This window comes from Toxotes jaculatrix, chromosome 10, assembly GCF_017976425.1.
Source record: "Toxotes jaculatrix isolate fToxJac2 chromosome 10, fToxJac2.pri, whole genome shotgun sequence".
Taxonomy (NCBI): Eukaryota; Metazoa; Chordata; class Actinopteri; family Toxotidae; genus Toxotes; species Toxotes jaculatrix.
The window spans coordinates 16,921,902-16,944,612 of NC_054403.1; the positions used below are offsets into that span (position 1 = coordinate 16,921,902).

Consider the following 22,711-nt stretch of genomic DNA (forward strand, 5'->3'; position numbering starts at 1 on the left):
CGTTGTTTCTCTTGTGCATGGGGGAGGATCCCGAATTAATTAAAAGAAAAAGACTTTGAAGTTGGATAGTTAGCCTCAGGGCATTCTGTTCCATTTTTGTTGTGGCAGTGGTTGCATTTTTGTTGTTGCGTTGTCGTAACGACCCAGAGATTCAGCTACTGGACAATGTCATCTTATTAGGCAAGAGATGCAATGCAGCATAGAAGCTTTTAAATTTTTTTTTCCTCAAAGCCAAACACTTCTTAATATTTAGGAGACAGTCTTCTCCAGACTGATATGTGGGATTTTGGGACACTTGTTTCCTCCTCTCTTACTGCTTCTTACTTCTTTTTGTGATTACATTCCTGAACTTGAATTTGACTTCAGGTAAAAGTCCTTTAATGTTCCCGTAGCAAAGTAACAATGAGCTCAACCCAGGCCTCAGGTTGAGGAGTAAGACATTACACTGTAATTGGATTATCTTAATGTGTTTTCTAAAGTTGCCCACTGTTAATTTGTGACATTTACTGTCACAGCTACTGCAGAATAGAAATGCTGGCCCTTTTGCAGAAATGAATTGTTGACTTGTTGGATTGCTCAAAAAAGTATTTTGACTGTGACCTTTTCAGACACAAATTATTTTATTTATTCTTTTTTTTGCTACTTTGTGATGTAATTCTGTACAATTTATAGTTAAGCAGTGAATGAAACTACAGTTGCGGACTCTGTGAACAGTGATGACAAGAGGTTAAACTATGACAGCAGTCTTAAACTTGAGTTGGGTGTGTGTTCAATAAACCCCTCATCATACGCAAGTCTCCTGTAAGAACGAAGGATCTTTTTTTTTTCTCCCACAATCCCTCTCGCCGGTCTCGCTAAATATGAAATATAAAAAGGGATATGTCCTTTTTTGTTTCAAAGAGAAATGGGATCATCTGTAAAGGAATGAGACCCAGGAGCCCCTCAACACAATGAAGTTATATGAGGGGGTGGTGATCTAACCCAGGATGATGGGCTGTCAGCAGCTGCAGTTGTAAATGTGCCAAGAAGGACAGAATAAGGACTGAAGTAGCGAGATACAGAGCGAGGGAGGAGACAGAAAGTCAGGTCAGAGGGAGAGGAGACGTACTATAGAAAGGACAAAAAGGTAGAGAATGACAGAAAGACATAACAAGGGAAAAGATTGTCACAGAAGAGACAGAAGGCTGAATTCGAAGGCCGGCCAGACTGGAGCTACTCTGCCAAGCGGCCCATCTCAGCACGAGACTCATGCCTATTTCCATCCCACCAACCCCCTCCATCTCTGTCGCTCTCTCTCTGTTCACTCTCATGACATGCCACATACAAAGCTGAATCAGTGAATGAATGATATTACCTTATGCTGATATCCCTGCCAATCCCAGCAAGCCCCATCATGTGCCTCAAGCAACTGAAATGCAATTCGTCACTCATTTCTGCTTGGCTTTTACTTCCTCCTCCCCCCATTATGACATGTCTTCCTCTTCTTTCCCATCTCTTACTCCATCCTTCTTACACTCATCCATGGCCTTGTCAAGACTGCCCGCCCAAATCCATTTTTTGGCATATCCAGATTGTATCCAGATTGATATTAGAAAGTCTGGACAGCAAAAAACCACATGAAATGTGAATTTTGCTAATTGGATCCAAACCACATTTGGAGGTGGTTTGAAATGCAATTCCAATCAGATCAGATGCATCTCAGTCTGCACCGCCTGGCTGCTCAAATCAGAGTTCAAATTGTCTTTTGAGTCACTTGCAACGCAGAGTGACAGTAGCTACAGAGCTCAGTACACCTTACTATAGCAAACCATGCAGATAGGTTCATGATGTCCATACAAATGTACATACAAATCCGATGTGGTTGAGAAGTGGCGAAGAATGATGTTGTATATAATCTATATGCGTTATATTTGTATATTACTATAATATATTGCAATGATAATATTGATTGAGTATTGATACATACGACCCAACACAAAAGTAACTACTTATCTCCAATTACATCACAAAAAACATAACAATTTTGGTTAGGTTAGGATAATCAGAATTTTTCCACTCATTCGAAACTGCATGAATACTACTAACACTGTAACACAAATATTTATCCATGTGTTTATATAGTAATACCTACAGTTACAAGGGATTTGAAGATAAGTTAAATGTATCCTTTGGCCCCCAGAAAATGTAGTGATGGATTTACAAATAGCTGCTGAAACCCAATATTGATGTCTTTTCACATTAAAAATAATTAATGACTGTATAATCTATCATATCATATTACAAAGATACTTTCATGGTTTGGGTTGACATTTAATTTTTCCACCTCCTGCCTGTCACCACCCATCCAACACGTGCCGGCACCTTCTCCCACCCATTGCTCCCTCTTCTGCCTCCATTCCTCCCTGTATCTATGTTTTTCTCCGCTCCCTCTCTCTATCTCTGAGTGGTTCTAGCTGTCTTTGATGTCTGTTGTGTGTTTTAATGAGTCTGTTGTTGACTGTTGCTCTGCTACCCAGCCATCCCCCACCCCCCACCTCTCTCTCTGCCACTCGTCCTGCCTGCTGGGCCGAAGCCACAGGAGTGCCAACACAAGTCAGGCAGAACCCTATCTGCACACACACACACACAGCAGAGTTTGTTTGGTCACTTATAGAGGGGGCACCCACATCCGCACACAAAGGTTGAGTGTCTTTATTCACCTTGAAATACAAGTATTAGCAGATGCAATCTACATGTATAGAGACATACAAACATCTCTGATAATATGCATGCTCATGTGTGTCATGAAGGTATATATGCAGATACACCTACTGAGTTAAACACTGGCAGAAACACACATGCATGCATGAATGCAGAGGACAGAGAAGTTTGTTTCACTGCAGTCTCATGGGAGACAGCTGTGTTCTGATGTATTAATCATCTTCGTCTCCAGCTTGCTAATTAATGACCCATCTGTCCCCTCTCACTGATGTTCCACTTCAAACTCCCTCGTACACAAACACAAACACACACACACACAGTGGTACGACACAACGACCAAATGCTCGTTCCAGTGATGTAACTCCAGAACCAGTTTCAGGGAAACAAATATTAACGGGCACGGGGAGTCACACACTGTCTCATCTGCATTCAAGACCATGTATGAGACCATAAGAAGAGTGTTTGTGGCAACTTTATCAGGGAGTTCTCCTCTTCAGTTGCTGTGAGTTTAGGTGGCAGAAGTTGTGCGATCAGGGTTGTCTGTGTGTGTGTTTATGTGTGCACTTATGAGGGTGTATGTGTGTGTTCGTAGGCTTATCAGGTGAGCCCGGGCAGAGTGTCAGATGCGGTAATGGAGGCTTCAAAGACAAGCGCTGCGGTGAGTTCCCTGGCTGCCTTTTACCAACCCCCACCCCCACCCCTCCTCCCCCCTCCTCCTCCCCTATCCCTGCTGCTGGGACGCAGAGAGGCAGACAGTCACACAGGTAGACACCTGGATGGATAAGGACGGGATGCAGGGAGAGAGATAAGCAGGCAGATAAATAATTAATTGGGTGCAAAGTCAAACAGACAACAGGCAGACAGAGTAAATCAGGGTGAGTGACAGGCAGAGGAGACAGTGGAAAGCAAGCTGCCTGACAGACAGAACAGACACACAGAGGTACAGTTAGACAGTCAGGGTCGTGGCCAGGTGCTTGTCCAGCCCACCTCCCTTTCACTTGCATGAGCAGAGCTACTTCAAACACCCGCCACTTGTCTGCTGCTTTGTTCTGATGTTCTCTTTGCAGCTGTGGTTGTTGTTGTTGTTTTGATGCCCATCGCCGTCGCCGCCATCGTTGATTTGCCTCCTTTGAGCGGCTCTATTTCTGGCTCACTATTTGCTTGTTCCCATTTCCATCTTTTGTACTGTATATGTATTTGAGTGAGTTTGTTTATGTGCGTGTGTGCCTTTTGTTTTGCATTTGACAATCACAGCTAAAGGATAGTAATTGAGTGTTTGATCATTGAAATCTCAAGAGGAGGTTCATTGGTGTAATTTTTCAGGGATAATATGGTTGTTCTTGTGGCTTTAAAATAAAGTATGACAAGGTCAAGGAGTTAAACAATTCTATTATAGGATGATATGTCATCAAATAAAACTGCCATACAAACATTTTTAGCCGTTAGAAAGCAATCAGTTACATTAAGGAAGTGATTCTTTCATTTGTTTTCTTTCTAAATTTAAATTTTGTATTTTGTTTCAAAAGCTGAATCCAGTGTATTGACAAGTCGCTGTAAAGCTGATATTTACTATTGTATCTGCCTTCAGCTAGAAATGATTGTAAAATTAAAGCCAAAATGTAAATAGATTCTTGTGAGAATTTTTTTTTTTTTTTTGGTCAATACAGAAAACTTTTGAAAAAAAGTGGTCTTTGTTTTGTTCAAATAAACGGTCAGTGAGACTTTTTCTTTGCTTTTGATTTTTGTTAAATTTGTATAGCATATGTACAAGAAGTCTCATTTAGTATTTTAGCATGTTTTATGTCAGCAATTTTATGAACCACATAAAATTGCTTCATGACCACATTGTTTCATGACCACTGAGGTAGATGCTCTCCATCTTCAATGCCCCCCCTTTATTATTTTTTACTAATAATATTACCCTAACCTATTCTGTCTCACAGGCCTTTGTTGCATTTGGACCCATTTACTGAACTATTTTAAATGACTGATTGTGGAACATTTGCAGCTATACATTTCTAAAGAGATATTTTTTGCATGGATTTTTGTGTGTTGTAAAGCAACCCCCAGGCAATAATCACAAGAAGAATGAACAGAGTAGAGCAGCAATATGGAACAACAGAAGGCAAAGCAGTAACATTTCCTGTTGCTGTCCCAGAAAGCATTGTCACCATTCTCTTAGTATCATACACACTTTATATCATTTCTGTTTTGTGACTGACTCAAAAATATGTATGTAATCTAATGAAAAGACCTTCATCAGTAAAAATGTAAGCCTGTGTAGCTGTTTGTTCCTTTTAATGTCATTTGATATGGCACTAGGATTAGTATATAACTATATTCCAGTTTTAACAGAATAATTGCAAATATCTGAAAAATATAAGTCAATAGGATGTACTTGAACTAGTCCTTATTAGGTTTTAGTTGTTAGTGATGACAGGGCAGCATCATCATGTATGCCTGAAAAAAAGACCAAGCAAAATCTTGTTTTTTCATGGCGAGGTTCCCAGACTGATGTAACTGAGAAGAATTGTGTGTTCTGACCTTGATAGGTATGGTGCTGATGTATCCACAATCTAACCTGTATTGTCCATGCACACTCCAACAACTTTACTAATATTCTCTACCTTTTTGTCCTCCCTCCAAACAGCAAACCCTGGAGAACAACCTGACCAACCTGGTGAAGAGGAACAGTGAACTCGAAAACCAAATGGCAAAACTCATCCAGATCTGCCAACAGGTTGAGGTATGCAACATGTCTGTGTGTTTGTGTGGAAATGATAAAAATGATGTTGGGCTTCTCACTTATGACACTTCAGACAGTGTCATAAGAAGCCAGGGTTTCACTTTTTGGTTCTTGGCTCATGAATAACTCACACAGACACACAAGTTAGTCTTTAGCCTGGATGAATTCTCTCTCTCACGCACACTCCACCATTAACACCCAATCTTGTCAATGTTATTGATTGTATACAGTTTACTGCCTTTGCTGTTGGGGCGACTACTCCAATACCCTGCTCTTTACACTTCATCTGTGCAATTCTTCTGATTGAGGAAGTTTGAAACTTTTAAACTAGAATACTTACATATTTTCAGGGACAGTGGTGTCGCAATCAGTCATTTGACACTCAGTGAAGTGACTGACGCAAAGCAGTGAAAATGAAAACACCAGGTCTCAGTGACCTGTGTGTACATTGCCAATTGCAGGTCTCCTGACAATCTGACGTAAACCATGACTCAAGGACAAAGAATCAACTGGAGTAGCTCTCAGCAACCATCCACTCTCAAACTGTTTAAAGGGGTAGTTATGTAATTCAGACAACTTCAAAAATCGGAATGGCCACTTTACTGTGGGCAAATCTACAACCAAAAGGTCTTGTGGAAGTATTCCCTACTTTCAAGGTGCTAACAGCTTAATATAATGCTTTTACTGTGTCATAAGTTCAGACTTTGTGACTCTTCAAGGTCAAGGTCATTGTCTGAAATATACCTTGTTATACAGTGTGATTTGGCCCTCATACATTTCACTGTGCTGAATATTATTTTTAGGATAAATTACTATTTCAACACTCAGCAGTTTAATTTCCACTGGCGCCACCCACACAAGAAATTTATGCTCCCCAGTCAAAACCAATAAGATTATCTGTCAAATGGCATATATCTTCGAAGTTGAAATTTTATTTGACTTGTCACAGGCTAGTAATGTTTCACAGCTCACCAAGTTCAATTTAGTGACAACCTTGAAGAAGTGTTTGCACTCTGGTGTCCTAGCATGAACCCGTACCTGTCTGCAGAAAATTATACCTCACCCAGTCTTGTCACTGTTGACCTCTTGGACTCGTGCTGTGATTTAATGGAGGTGCTGTGCAAGGCCAGCTTGAGAGTACTGATGCTTAACCATCAAGCGTTGTATGCACTGCATCACTAACATGAGCATGCACAAATACACACCAGCACATACTTTCTGTCTTTAATGCACCCACTGTTAATAAACACCATCATTTCTCTGTGAGATTTGACATTAATGGCCATAGAGGACAAATGCACCTTGGTGCCGCCATCACTCTGTGCGCAGTTCATTTCTTGTTAGCGAGGCCTGACTCCATTTTATCGGAGTCACTCTGAGGTCCATGAAACACAACTCATGCAGCCTCTCACCCAATCAAAATGAAATGATCAGTATGTGATTCATTAAGTACAGACAAACTGTTTGTCAGCAGCGCAAGAAAAGAAAAAAAACTATCTTCTTTTGTTTTTGTCTGCATACCAATGTTGCACCATACGCCAAGAACAAGGGCAGAATCTTATCACTTTTTCATCAAAAAGGAGCGATAGCATGATGGGGGACACGTTTCATTGACTCTTAAGCAAATTAATAAAAAAACTGAGGGAGCGTAATATTTTTAGGTGAGTTCACATAGGAGGACAGGACGAGAGGAGGACAAACGAGCAAAAGAAAATGGAGAAAGATGGCAGTGTTAAGAAAGTAGAGGAGGAGTTGAACAGCAAAGGAAAGAGGAAAAGGAAAGGGAAGACAGAAGGAACAAGGTTGAGAGGGCAAGCAGAGGAAGAGAAAAAGAGGATGTGAGTGCTAGCGTGACTACCAATGATGTTTTGGCCAAAACAGATATATTCACTGTGTGGACGACAACACTCAGCAATAATGCACCACAATACAGAGAGGGAATTTAAAAAGCAAAAAATAGAGAGAGAGAGAGATATGGTGAAGTGCGAGAAGTCTGTGCAAAGTCGGAATTCTCAGAAGGGCTTTGAGCGTGACCTGGATTCCTCTCCTCCTTGTTTGCATCATACTGTATTGGTGCCAAAGATATGATCAAACACTGTGTGAATCAGCTTCCAGTGTGTCAGCACACACAGCAGCGATGCAGCCCTGTTCTCCTAGGGTTCTCTACGGGGAGTTATCTTTTCCTCGGTCTCAGAAAAGATACGTTGACTGATGATGTGTAGGATGTTTCTTTCTTGAGAGGTCTCTCTCCTTATCGCAATATTTGGTGAAGGGTTTTTAAATCTTTTGCTGTACTTAATGACTTTCAGAATAATGCTCAGGATCCTTGAAAAAATCGGGTGAATGGCACCATTCTTGAGCATTTGCAATGATGGTTGTTGAGCTAAAACATTCATGCATCCATTCAATGCCACTTAGCTGTCATGATGTTAATAGGCTGCAGAGAAGCGAAACTCTGAGACTGTTTGGTAAAGAGCATTTCATCAAATACCACTTCAACAGACATTGACACAGAGCCAAAGTGAAACCTGAGATGATACTCAGTCATGAAAATATGTTCCCTGATATCTGCACATTGTTAATCTCAATCACAAATATATTTTGAGTTTGTTTTTAATGTTGTTCAAATCATTTCTGCTGAACTGATTAAAATTTGGCACCTTCTGCAAATCGCTGTCTGTTCTCTCAGTTTTTTCCTTAATAGTAAGTTTCCGTTTCACTCTGACCACCGTTTTGTAGCTGCAAAAATTTTCCCCTCTTCTTCAAATGGACATCTCAAAGGACCCACATTGATTTTTCCATTGTACAAGTTTTGAGCAGATTTCCATTTTAATTCCCAGGGAGCCTCCTCTTTCATGCTGACGTAAAATCTCCTTAAAGGCTTTTGCACTTGAGATTCGGAGCATTGTCAGTGTACTGAAGTACTTGATTTTGTGTTTGACATCTCTCTCCTGAATTCATCCTTGACAGTTAATCAAACCTGATGTCTTTCTGTCTCACTGTGTCTCACTCTTGCTCTCTATATTTTTGTTGGTAGTTATGTTGAGACTGTGTTGTGATGAGACGTATTCACTAGTGGCTTTCTAATGAGGGCACTCCCTAATAAGGTGTAGCTTACCCAACTTACATAGTTTATCTCATGGTAGGGAACACATCGTCCAAACACAGCTTTGAGGAAGCGGCCAGAGTCGCAGTTTTTCCAACCGCTCAGAACTGCATGGTTAGGTGGGAGAAAGCTAAATTAGCTCACTGTTAGCCAATTGACTTTGTTTTTCACTGCTGGAGACAGCTTGTGGCGTGTAAAGAAATGAAGATTAATACCAAACTCGCAACGTGTCTTCTAGACTGGTAAGTGAACAGCTGTTAATGGCAACACTGGCTATGTAGCAATAACAAAAAACTTATACACAGCACCTTTAAGGTTGTGTGTGTGCACCAGGGCTGATGGAAAAAGGAGAGAATTACATCAGACAGCAGCCTAGTGGGTTTTAATGCTCAGACATGTACTGTATGTCTACTGATTAAACAAAGAGCTGTAAGTCATTACCCAGTACCTGTCTATGTTTATGTACACTGACCCTGATCCCACTGTGTGAAGAATATGAATCAGTTGTGTGGAAATGGCTATAATGCAGCCTAATCCTTTGTATCAGCTCTCATCTTGCCCGTCTTTGCCTTTCTACTGGAGCATCAGTGATATTGAACAGTCCGCTGATGTTGTTTGTCTTTGCTATATTTCCAATGCCATTTGCAGTTCCACTTTCAGCTGTACATGGAGCCATCACTGCGGTGGGATAATGGCTTATAATGAAAATATAGTCTTGCCTTTATACAGTTGCTATTGTATTGTGCTTTTAACGTGGCCCCACCATGTTTTCATTTGTAAATCTATATATTTCTCAGTTTCTGTGAGTCTTTAATGGCAGCGTGCCTCCTTTCATCTGTAAAGCCCACTCCTTTCTGTTCACAACATTTTAGCAAAAGGGCAGAAGCAGATGATATTATAGGGATCAAGAATCATCAACAAGACTAAGAGTCTGCATTCAAGTTAGTAGCTCTGTGAGCCTGCTAGCATGGCTTAAAACTAGACTAAAAATTTTACCCCTTCAGCAGGACTGTGTAGGTGTATCTACAGACACAAAGGCGTGAACTAGCGCAAAATCTATGATTAATGTTATTACCTATGGTAATATCTACAATGATTGATTAGTGTTAATCACTGATTAATCATTGTAGATATTACCATAGGTGATAAGTCATGTCAAGTTACTGTGCTAAAAGAAGACAAAACGTTAAAAGTTGGTAACTACCGAAAAAAAAAGCAAATGTTGCTAGCATATAAAAGCTCAAATGAACACTATATCATTTTATAAGGCCAACCTTCAAAATCATTGCCAGTAAAGTACTTCCAATTATCACCTCTTTTTGATATAACATCCATGATCTATGTCTCGCAGTTGCATTTTCTTCTACTCTGCTGCATCCATAAAGCCATTCTTCCCTGTTTTAGAGCCAGGTGCCTTCCGGGTGTTATAAATCTGCGGGAAGTGTCCCAGAATCTGTGGACAGGATCAGAGATAAAGCTGTCAGACTGAATCCTTGCATCTGTTTGAGGGCACCATGTCTGAGAGACGCCAGTGAGGGGGGAGCAGTGAGAAAGGAAATGAATTGGTCAGTGAGAAACAAAGAGAAAGGAGGCCAGTCAGACAAAGGTAGAACAGAAAGAAGAGAGGAAAAAAATAAAGAAGGCAAGAGAGGCTGATGGGAGTGGAATGAGCACACAATTGATATCAGATGTGAGGGTCTTGGTGTAAGCAAGGTTAACAGCTGTTCTGAACCCGGACCAGTCCTCACTAAGTTTGGAATGGGAGCCACTTTGGCGAGAGTAGTTCATTTTGGGAGCCACATTGTTCAATTATATATTGTTCAATTCTCTGTGCTTGTTGTCTGTAGTTGTTACTCCAGATGTCCACATTTTGAAATTGGTGGGTGCGACTAAGACATAGGCAACATGGCTGAGCTGAATGTTATATTATTTGTCAGGATATCTCCAATATGAGTGTATATCACAGTGTCGAAAATGTCTGCATGATCATTTATACAATAATCAAACTCAGCTCCAATGCAATTAAATCTCTGTTAAAACTCCTTTTCTTAAAGTTTTTAAGTACAGTTTGCTTGGAATCATTAATTAATATTGCGTGATCAATTCATCATGAAGCAATTCTACTGAAAGTCACCAGAAGCTAATCATGAAATATCTCCCAGCCCCAGCGTGACTGTAGATTGTGTCTTTAAGATAGTTTTCTTCTTAGACTTACATAGAACAATAGGCAGCCATTAACCTCTTAAACTTTCACTTATTTCAACTCCTCAACTTTAGAAAAACTTTTCATATCATATCAAAGTGTTATATACATGCATATGGCACGTCCTTGGGCCTATGTAATGCATTCACTGAATGAATTTTTTTTTTAGTGCACCATTATTTCAAAGTTAAGTCTGCAAGATGTCTTAGACACCTTGTAAATCATTTTATTCACCTGATATAGTTGGAGACTTTAAGATCTCAAAAGTAAAATAAAGTTGCGTGGGTTTAAATAATGTTTGTTAATACGAGTTTGTAAAGATTCACAGTTTAAGAAAATAATTTGGGATTTGTTCTGGCAGGGTGGGCGGGTAATTTAGCAGCATTTGCCAGGGTCTGTGATGTTATTATGGTGTTTCAGCTGTGAGAGTTTGTGTGACAAATGCACACAGCATTATCAAGACTGAATGAGCATTGCAACATCATTAAAACACACACATAATTCACTTCATTTATTTGGAGTCAGAGATTCTCAAAATCACAACAGAGTGAGAGATTGCAATGTCAAATCACAGTTTTGGGGCGGGGGGGGGGGGGGGGGGGGGTATGAAGCAGAGACGTGCCTCATTTGGAGTTTAGCTTTCCTCTGCGTGATTGACAACATTTGAATGGCTGGCACTCTGCTTGGCCACATGCATCAGTCACGTCATTATTCACTGAAACAGCACACAGTGGGTGGTGCATGGTGACTGTCACCTGAAGCCCAGAAAAAAATTTAGCTGCATACTGTAGCTGTTCATTTTATTTCATTTTAACTTATAAGTAATACAGCACTCATGTCCACTGTATAAAAATATGGGTGAATAAATGTGACCATAACACCACCATCGCATAATTCCAGAGCTGAACTCATTCTAATGATGTATGGGTTATGCTGTACGTGCTCAGTGTAACCATCCGATAAGAGAACCATAGCTGGAGCATCTAGTGAAGTTATCCTTTCAGTTTTAGGCTTGTACATTAATGCACACCTGTTCTGGTATAATGATTCTACTGTCCCATTGTGCTCTGTTGTCTGCTTTTAATCATAATGATCTAGATTGGCTTCTCAACCTCTAACTACTATTTAGTTGCTAATTATGTCTGCATTTCGTCGTACCTAATAGAGAGTAATTGTCACTTCTGATGCCAACACATGGCTGTGATATTCTTTTTTTTCTTGAATATGGTGTGCAGTGCACTTAAATATTAGCTGTATAATAGCAAGATGAATGTGCAGTCAGCTGAGACTAGGTACGCATGACCAGAATGAATGAATAAGATATGTTAGATCTTGTTTGCAAATTTGTTTGCAACAATCCTAATGTGAAATCCCAATTAATTTGCTTAACGTTTTAATAATATAATCAATCATGTCTTCAGAAATTTGGACATAAGATCCCTTTATTATTTTTCTGTCATCTTAAATTTGCACACAGACTGTGCCCAGCATTTTTTTTTTTTTTTTTTTTTTTTTTTGTCCCTCCTCTCAGACAATGTTTTCACTGATTATCACAAGCATTTTCATAGCGGGAGCAGCTGTGAAGTCCTTAACATTGAAAGTTTTCAGTCTTGCAGTGGTTGTTCTTCACATATTCCAATAATAGACCTACACTTTAATGTGGAGTTGGCACTGTGATTTTAGTGCACCTGCAGAGGAGCCTGATGAATAGGGTGATGCGCAGTAGGTGACAGTGTTTGTGTAGCACGGAGTGGATAATATTGTCAGGAGCTGGCAGAAAAGGGGGAGGACGAGGCTTTGTGTGAGGTGAAAGAGGAGGAGGACGGAGATGAAGATTGTTTCCATAACTGTACGCCGCCGAGTAGCTCAGTTGTAATTCACAGTGATCCTGGCCGTCTGCATTTATCCTGCTTAATTACTAACCTGCAGTCATAAGATGGCTCTTTGCAGAATTAATTGTGTGTTGACGTGCATGCGTGTGCGTGTGTATGTGTGTGAATAATGAGGCTTAAGTGGATCGCCGTGTTGTAATGAGCTTTGTGGAGTGATGAGTGGAACTTGGTTGTTGGGGTAAGTAGATGGATAATCTGCAGCACGACAGAGAGTCACAACCCTGTAAAATTTATGGATGGGGAACTAATCAAAAGGAGATGAATCACTCTGTGGATGTATATCGCCAGACTTTAACCACTATGAGAATTCATACTGTAATATTGTTATCACACTACTGTAACATTTTGAAGATATTAAATGACCTTATTTTACATGTAAAAGTGCAGAACAAATGGTAAAACTATTTAAAAACCCAAAAGCCAATAAATTCTGTTAATGTTCAGCAGATGATAGAACAGTGTTTAAAATGGTATGAACAAAAATCATTGTAGACAATCAAGGAGATACTGTAACAGCTGAAGATTGGCAATAAAATGGAAATCAACACTTTTAATCAATCAAGTTCACAGCAAACTTTTTGAATTTAATTTCAACTTGTTCACAGTATCTTAAAATCCAAAATAATAATAATAATCTGCCTCGGTTTTACAGTCCCTTTCAGTGTCCTGTATTTGTGAGCATTTAAAGTGATTCAAATATCCAGTGAACAAACAGGTGTGTGTTTGCGCTTGAAGAATTTCTGTTATATTAGTGTCGCAAGGCCATTGTGATATTTGACTTGAGTGTGATCTTTGCATCACCTAAAGATTGCCACACCCAATCAGAGCAGTTAAAGGGTCACTCCTCATAATGCATTCTCTGCTGTATTACTGTATGAGGGTTGCCAGCTCAGCAGCATTCTTGCTACAGTCAGTGCTCTGCAGAAAACACTCACCAGTGCCTTTGTGACAACAAACACTATAGCATCTAGTCAAGCGTGTAAAGCAGCAGTGTTGTTTGTGAATTTCTGTGGCCCTTTAAGGCCTCTTTTTGAAGTGAAATTCCTCCTCTCCATCATGCTTTTTCTGGATAGTTGCCTGTTTGAGTGAAAGCTTCTCACAGCCATCGCGTGGAGAGCATTCTGGAGAAAATCTGTAATTTCTCAGATGTTCTGAACTGACTCCCGCAGGCAAGGTAGTAGTGACTTCTGTCATCGCTGCGGAGGAGTTGCACTTACAGTACAACTCTGTGGTAGCTTTACCTTACATCGGTACATGGGAACTTTTTAACATCCTGACATCAGTGGACAGCAACATAGTGTACAGTTTGATAAAGTAAAACTCTTGGAGCAGTAGTCTGAGCAGTGAAGTTGGAGAAGTACATCAGAACTTTTTCATTTGAACCCCTGCATTGGCTGTTTCGGAAGCTTTTTGGTGTAACTGTAATTGTATTTTACAGTTGGCAGACCTGTTAGTCGAGGTTCAGCACTGCAATTTAGCAAACACCCTCAATGTTTCAGTAACACCCCATCCACCCACACGACTTTGGAGTTGGCTGTTCATTTAGTGTTGGCCTGAGATGATGAACTGATGATGAGTTGCCTTGGCAACTTTGGTCCTAAAATAATCACAGAATCTATTAAATTGGCACGGCGTAACCAAATTCTCTCAGTGAATTAATGAATGTCTACACCGGCCCTTTTTTGAGCTTTTTTTAATGAAGAGTTGAATATTCCAACAATCTTCAACCTATTTCTTGTTCATAATGAGTGAAATAAACATGTTTTAGGGGAAAAAAAGTGTAACTGTGAATTTCATGCAGCTTTTTCTCAACATATTATGGTCCTTCCTGTATAATAAGATGTTATTGTTACATACAAGAACAATTGGTGGTTTAAAACCAGCAGCAATGTATCCATTTTTAGGAGCTGTGATAGACTTTCCCTCCAGCAAGAAGCATCTACATTCTACATTGATCCTCACTATCTACAATATATGCGAAATGAGTGGCTATGGACCAATCAGTTTGTCAGCTGTATGTATCATATGGATCAATGTGTGCTTTGTAATATAAAATAATTTATGGTCTTTCCAGCGATGTAATTAAAGAGCTGGAAATCACTTATCTCTGTTTTGTTCATCACATCTTGATGGAGGGTGGCTTTTCCAGGTGTGCAGAATCCAAAAACAAAAGATATGATGATATGACTCATCCTGTGTGCCAATCCAGAAATCTTACAAAGCTCCTTTCACATAGAGAGAGGAAGAAAAAAAGTGTATGACAGTAATTTTGTTTTCACAAAGACAAAATGTAAGATACGTTATGGAGTGCTCTTGATAAAGATGCCCATTTATGTGTGAGTGTCCTTGTGTTCAAAAGGAAGACTGTGAAGGTTTCTTAATTTTCTTTTTCACATGAGTGTCTGTTTCTCTCTCCAGGTGAACACAGCCATGCATGAAGCTAAGCTAGTGGAGGAGTGTGATGAGCTAGTGGAGATCATTCGCCAGAGAAAACAGGTCATCGCTGTGAAGATCAAAGAGTCCAAGGTAAAGTATATTCCAGGGCACCTTTTCAATCTTTCAGTTTCAGGTCTTGTTCAAGAGATATTTGACGACTAGAATATTTAGATTTGATTGAAATTAGGAAGATAGGTGGTTTCAGCAAGTTAAAAATCCCCCTTGTTGATGGAAGCAGTAAAAGAGAATCAGACATTCTGTACACGTGCCCTAAAATGAAAACAATGAGCTGAGAGTGGCTAAATGGCTCTGTAAAGTTCCAGAGTTGAAGAATAACTCTCTGTGGCTTTTACAAGCCAGTTTGACAAAACGCATAATCATTTGATTCAGTGTTCATATAAACAATAGTGATTAATGCAGACAGAGGGATCTGCAGTTTGTTGCATTCACATTCCACTGGTTCATTCATAATACATCAGTTCAAACAGTTACGTCTCTCTGTCATTTGAAGCAGCCAAACTGCCAAATCTCAGCTCTGTGTCAGTCCACTGGTAGAGAGGCAGTGGTTTTGGAGAATGAATGAACGGCAGAATGAATATGAGAGCAGCAGTGCCCTAGACAGAACATATTCATCCAGGTCTCTCAATTTTTTCTTTTGTATATATTATCTCTGTAGTTACCTGCTTGTCTATTCATACTTCAGGAGACAAGTGACGTAAAAGGAAGAGAGAGTAGCAATGGCCTTTCACACATGTAGCACACATGTCCCACATACAGATGTGTGTTTGTGTGTGAGTACACGTGCCCCCCCCCCCCCACCCTCCCCCGGAGGTGAAGTTCTAAGCTCATGTGGAGGATGCTCTGAGGCAGCAAAAGAGCTTTGTCGAGAGATGAAAGATTTCTAAACACTGAGCATGAGGACTTAAGTAGGTGTGTGCTGGTGTGTGTGTGAGAGAGAGAGTGAGAGAGGAAGTGTGTCAGAGTGTGTCCGCAGTGATTGCAGACAAAGAGCAAGGCTTGTACTCCAGAGAGTCTGGGTCTGTAAAAAGCTGTCTAGGAGAGGGTAAAGAGGGTAGAGGAGTGAAATCCAGGCGACAGAGGTAAGAGGGGAAAAACACATAAAAAACCAGAGCAGTGCTTGATTGATGTCAGCTTGCAGATGATGTGTTAATATTTGAGGCTGTTTAAGGGTCAAGGAGGATGAATCAAATGCACCTTGAATAGTTATTAATAAAAAATAGAGGAGTGGAGAGGAGCGGAGAGGAGAGGTCATTTGAAGCATTTGAACAAACTACTAATGCTGTCGTTTTTCTGTTAAGGACAGTGTCGGAAAGGAAAGTGTTCAGAGGTGACTCTGCAACAGAATAACAGGATTATGCAGGCTTGATCATGGTGTGCAGCGCTGTGCAAGGTGCTCCCATTCTCTGTCTCACCTCCTCTTAGCAAGCTTTGTCCCTCTCTATGGAGACTCAGCAGTCATGCCTAATCTCTCCCTGCCCAAACAAAACACACTATTCCCTTAGCCTGATGTCTGCATGTTTCTTTATTTTATTTTATTTATTTTTTTATCATCATATGACTACCTGTCTTCCAAGCGTCTTCTTTGCCTCTCTGTCTGTCTTTCATTGTCATTTTGAAAACTATTTTAACCGCTCCTCTAGAGCCTTGAGGATTAACAACTCAAATCCCTTCTTGGGTTTTAAAATATATTCACCTTATGTATAAAAACAGCTTTGTCTTTGACAATCCATTACGTGATTTTTACCTTCATTTTACAAGGTCATGACTGGAAGAGACAGAAAAACAACAGCATTAGGCATTTGCTGAAATGCCTTAAACAACCTATGTTTACATTTACCTGACAAGGACCTCTCGTGGCTGTGTGAATTATGATTGTTGTATCTCAGAGGTAATGCCGAAAGTAGTGTGGCATTGTTAACCGCTCGTTGAAACATCGTAGGGCTGGAAGATAAGGTTGGACATGCAAAGCGGCTGTAATTTTTTAACAGATTTTCTCCCTGCTTCATTCTTGTTTTCTGTTCAGAAAAGAGACATTATGAACTCTTTAGTCACATTACACCATTCTAGCTAACAGCCTTTTTTACCTAACAACTACCTTTTTTTTTTTAAAATCTTGTTCTGTACTCAAAATATCCCATTGTATGCTAACAAATAATACATTATAATCTCATAAGTCGGTCAAATATAGCTTTGGTTTAATTGTTCTTAATTATCTTCAGATGAGGTCATACACACACACACAGACACACACACATTCACAGACTGCGCCATATTGTCTATTATACTGAGAAAGAGGGAGTAATCATCTCTAAAATTGTTGTTTGCGGCATATGTTGCCAAATAATAACCCATCCATTAAACCTGTCTCTCTTCTCCTCTCTGTGTGGTCAACAACCTGCTCAAATGTTGTTTAATATGACAACAGATTATGGTGGACTTAGTGGAAGAGCAGCTAAGACGCCAATTGAAGGCACCATTAAGTCGCCAGCTAGGAGAATTTTCTAAGCAGGAGCAGCAGCAGAAAGCGACCACACATTACTGTTTAAACTCTTTTTCACCCAGCGAGTTGCTGAAAATATATATCACCAATCCTTTAAGGGCACTCAAAATTGTAGATGTTGTTTTGTCTCTTTTAAATTTTGTTTTGTGTTCAGAGATTTGGGTTGTTGTTTCTGAAAGTATGCTGTTTTCAGACACTGAACCAACTTTACTGTTTGCCATTAAAACGTTCATTAAGGTTTGTTTCATCACCATTGCTGAGATGCACTCCATAGCAAAGTTGATATTTTATCTTATAGCTCACCTTTCCTTGACTGTCTCTGAGCTCAAAAGCAGCCTGAGTTTCATCAAACTAAATTCGTTTGGGGATCATATGAGTCGTAATGAAGATAAATAGATTACTTTAATTTCAAATTAGCATAGAATGGCTTCCTTATGCTCAGTCGGAAATTATATTACGGTACAGCCATTGCAGTTGTCTGTGCTGGTACAGTGGTTTGGTTGACAGGGGTGAGAGCAAATAGCAGTTTCTTCTTTGTTTTGCAAATCATTTTTTCAGTATTTGGATCCTAAATGGACAAATATAAATTTATGACAGTGTAGCACTCTATACATTTTTTTTTCTGCTATTGTGTCAGGTAACAATGCATCGTGCTATTCGCCTCTGCTCTTCTATTATGCAACATGGTCATAAGGTCAGTGATAGAATAAAGAGCCAATTGGTTTCCTTCAACTCTGACCCCATAACTAGGACTCTGTCCTCTCTGCTGCATTCTTTGTGTCTTCCTGTCTCTGTGTTTTCCTGCCTGTCTGCTTTCCATGTGTCTATATCACTGTGAGTACATGAAATCTAAGAGGTTTATTATTGAGTGTTTTACAGCCGTCCGACACAAGGTTGACAGAGTAGTTACATCTGTGAGAAGATTTATGGCAGCAAGGGTTAAATGTTTGGCTAGGCTGAGTATGAAATAACATCCCAGTGCAGACTGTTTTCTCTCCTTTCATCAACTCCACACATTGGCTGTGGTAATGTCATCTGCCCACTGCTCATGCCAGTTAAATTAATCATACATACTTAAAAAATTCTTTATAATATTTGATCCTCGTCCAACACGTTCAGTATCTGTCATTCTTGAAGAGGGTTTGTGTTTGTTTTCGTGTTGTTTTTCTCTTACAGTGATAAAACTGTAGCTGTCTGTAGTCGGCTATTTCAAGACTTGTTGGTTTCACCTAGCAGGAACCATCATGGGGGTGCTACTAATGCTGACTTTGTATCACTAATTTGGAGTAATTTGGCAGCAACGCTTAATCATATTTTCTGGAAGTGTTGCACATATTTGTGGGTTAGTGACTGTCAGTATGATGAATACCTCATAACTGAAATCTTTGGACTAAAACTGTGATGCTTTCGGGAGGCATAAGAAGCTCTGAGGCTCATATTCCTGAGTTTGTGCAGTAGAGCGAATGGGAGTTGCCATGAGCAAATAGAAAGTTATTTTCAGCCGGAGATGAGCATAAAAGATCAATAACACCAGAGAACTACCTTTGTCTGAGTTTTGGAAGTGGTGATGAAAGACAGCGCATGGCTGTTTATGGATGCATTCCTGCAAGGCTCAGGTTGAGCGAATGAATATGAATCAGTATGTCGCAACGTAGCAACATGTTCTGTATCTGTGTGTGTTCCAGGTGATGAAATTGCGCAAGCTGGCTCAACAGATTGCAAACTGTCGCCAGTGTCTGGAGCGCTCCAGCGCCCTCATCACACAAGCCGAGCAGAGCCTGAAGGAGAATGACCACGCCCGCTTCCTCCAGACCGCCCGAAATGTAGCAGAAAGGTGGGTGCTGTAGTACACATCCCATACACACACCCGGTGAAGCAGAGAAGGCTTTTATCAGCGGCAGTTTGATTGTCATACTGTATATTCCTGGTTAGAGACCTGCACATATGTATATCTGACAGGTGTTTATGGCAGATTGATTGACACTATTTCACAAGCTTCTCAGAAATAACTGCAAAAAGACTCAAAACAGGTGATACACGTAAACAAATGCACTCACAGAGAAGAGCTCTTCCCTCATTTCTGCCCACTGTGGCATTCTTCATTATAGCATCCCTCTGCCTTTATGCTTCACTGGTTCTTTCTATTAAAACTGTAACATGTACTAAGAACCAGCCCATCTCCCAAAGAAGAGACTGATTCCACATTATTTCGTCAGACTGGTCATTCTGACTACATTTTCTCTTGCTTCCTCTCTGTATAATCAGTTGTGTCATCTTGTTACAGGCCACACAAGAATACTTTTTTAATACACCTGACAAAGCAAATTTGTTTTTGTTTTTTTTTTATCAAATGCCTACAATGAGTTTTCTGTATTTTGCTATTCCTTCTATGAAATCCAATCTTAGAGAAAAAAGAATATCAAACCACTCTAGCTCCTGCGATCAATGTCAGGCCTCCGTTGAAAATCATCTATCATTTAAGGGCCCAGCTCTGCAGTTTCTGTTTCCACCTTCATACTTCTGTAACTCCTTCATCGCTTCCTGTGCTCCTGCTGGCCAGCAGGTTTCTTGCTCTGTCTCTTGCAGAGACAAAGACCTGTCCACAATCTTCCGCAAGTGCAGTGTCTTTTCTTAGGCCCGGATGCTACTTTTGTTCAAGCACCTGACTGAGAACTTTATTGATCGACTGGTTTCTCCTCTCCAGTGAAGAACAAAAGTCTTAAGGACTAGCGTTGGTCTGTGTTCTGCTCTGCACTGCTCTGTAACCTTGCCAGCCCTGTGGTTCAGGCTGGCTCCTGCCACAGACAGATCACTCATGCTCAAAGCGGGAGACGCACAACTTTCCACAAGGCTGTGCACACTACAGAGTCAGTGTGTCAGCGTGTGTCTGGTTTGTCTATTTTGATGACACCAAAGTAAGGATGTGGGGCAGAATGTAGACAGTTCTGATTTATATTGTGAATTTATTGTGAGTTGTCTATAGCTTTGGTTTTCTTTCCTTGGGTATTTCCTTTCTCTCTCACCTTTTCGTGTGTCACTGATTGTCTACCACCTCTCCCCTCTTGTCACCTCTCCTCTTTCATTTCTCTCCCCACATTTTTCCACCTTTTCACCACCTTGCTCCTTCCCTCTTTTCTCCTCATCACCTCGTCTGACCTCTTGGCCATCCTCCGCTGCCTCACCTCCCCTCCCCTCTTGTGACATTTCCTTTCCTCACTCCCATGTCCTGACCGCAACTCTAAAAGGGTTGCCATGGCGACGGCCTCCTCCCAGGTACTCATCCCTGACGTCAACCTGAATGAGGCATTTGACAACTTTGCCCTGGATTTCTCCCGAGAGAAGAAGATTTTAGAAGGACTAGATTACCTAACAGGTAAGAGTTAAGTCTGTTTCTTGCAGTAGATACTGTAGCCAGCATGAGGCATGAACCTTGGCACTATGCTTTGAGTGATTTAATGTTGATGAAATTTTCAGACAGAATGGCTTATGAAAAACTTTCCTTCACTGTCATTGTCACTGTGAACATACTGCACAAGGTTTTCCGTACAGTGGCATTATAAACTAGAGAATGTGAACCATTTATATTGCCAGGATGAAAAATGTCTCCCTGCCACCAACTGGTATAAGTACCATGTAACCCTTAGGGAGATATTTTATTCCATCCCTGTAATTAAAGATGTAGTTTATTTTATGCTAATGTTGAAGTGACACACTATGTTTCTAAGAATTTCTTCTGTATTAAATCAAACACTTTAATTATGACCATTTATAGGTTTTGTTCTGACTATGAATCATGTTGCCGCTTCCTCAACATTTAGCTCCCAACGCGCCATCCATAAGAGACGAGCTGTGCACCGCCTCCCATGACACCATCACTGTTCACTGGACGTCCGAGGACGAGTTCAGTGTCACCTCCTATGAGCTGCAGTACACCATCTACACCGGCCAGACAAATTTCATCAGTGAGTCATGTGCACACACACACACACGCACATGCGCACAGGTATAGTAATACAGAAAATGGTTGTACTGTAGATCGTAAGCAATCATTATCTGAACAAATGTCATAGGTAGAGTGAATGACCCTGTAAGTCAGTTCACACAGACATACTCACACACACACACACATGCACAAGTCCAAAAGAAGCACAAAGAAACACACCATTCTCACTGACCTTTCTGCAGTTACATAGAGAAATAAACTGGAACACCGCAATACTTCCAGTATTATACTCTTATTTTCATATGTTAAAAATTTTATACAAACTCTGTTGCATAACCTAGATTTTCTGTCCAGCCTTAGCTGTTGTTGTCTTCCATGCTTGTATTTATAGAGCAAAAGAGCTGCGTTATCAAGACTACTTGTTATAAAAATAGGACGTACAGATATCATGAGGATATGCTTCAAATAGATTCACTGTTTAATATCTGGTTTTTGTTTAAGTAATATGAAAACTCTGCAGACACAAGAGATGAGAATGTAAAATCACTGCTGCCCTGTTTCAACCTCCTAGATTTCTCCTTACACAATAGCTATTTAATCAAAGTCTGTCGAAATTTTTCTTATATTCCCTAATTTGTGTCATTAATTTGTCTCAAACTTGCCATTGTGAACGTGTTTCATTCAGGTCCTCTCTTGTTGCATATTTTATAGGTTTTGAAAAGCTAAAACATATGTTGCAGTTTTTTGGAGTGAGTAGTAAATTTATGGTGCAGATTTAGAGTCAATATCACCACCATGTGGCAATATTGTCTCTGTGGTCCTTAATGTTTTGACTCATAAAATGAGGCTTAACCTTCATGTCCTAAATTCCTTGCTTACAGTCAAACCTGCCAACATGGTCACGGACAGTTGTGCCTAGGTAGATTTTTGTTGAATTATTTTTCAATCATTCTATGAAAATTAAATCTAATCTTTCCCACATTTTGAGTGTTATACCACAGTGAGTTACATTTGTTTTCCCGTAATTGGATAAGAATTTCACACTGTCCAACTGTAATCAAATTTAAGTTACACATTTTATTTCTGAACGATCCTTTAAGATCTTACCCACAGTTTGGGCTACGGTGTTATGATATTGTGCATGTAGATGACCTTGGTTGTCAT

General features: G+C 40.1%; 1 protein-coding gene across 5 annotated transcripts in view; it reads left to right on the forward strand.

Annotated features, from left to right (window-relative positions):
* The window catches only part of mid2 (midline 2), a 135,126-nt gene that overhangs the window by 89,992 nt on the left and 22,423 nt on the right, over positions 1-22,711 (forward strand). For 4 of the 5 annotated variants that reach the window (XM_041047940.1, XM_041047942.1, XM_041047941.1 and 1 more), the window contains 6 exons: positions 3,293-3,358; positions 5,351-5,446; positions 15,066-15,173; positions 19,290-19,438; positions 20,850-20,977; positions 21,423-21,566. In XM_041047940.1, coding sequence (XP_040903874.1) covers positions 3,293-3,358; positions 5,351-5,446; positions 15,066-15,173; positions 19,290-19,438; positions 20,850-20,977; positions 21,423-21,566 — 691 coding nt within the window. The remainder of the gene's footprint in view (positions 1-3,292; positions 3,359-5,350; positions 5,447-15,065; positions 15,174-19,289; positions 19,439-20,849; positions 20,978-21,422; positions 21,567-22,711) is intronic. The other variant, XM_041047945.1, reaches the window with a different exon arrangement.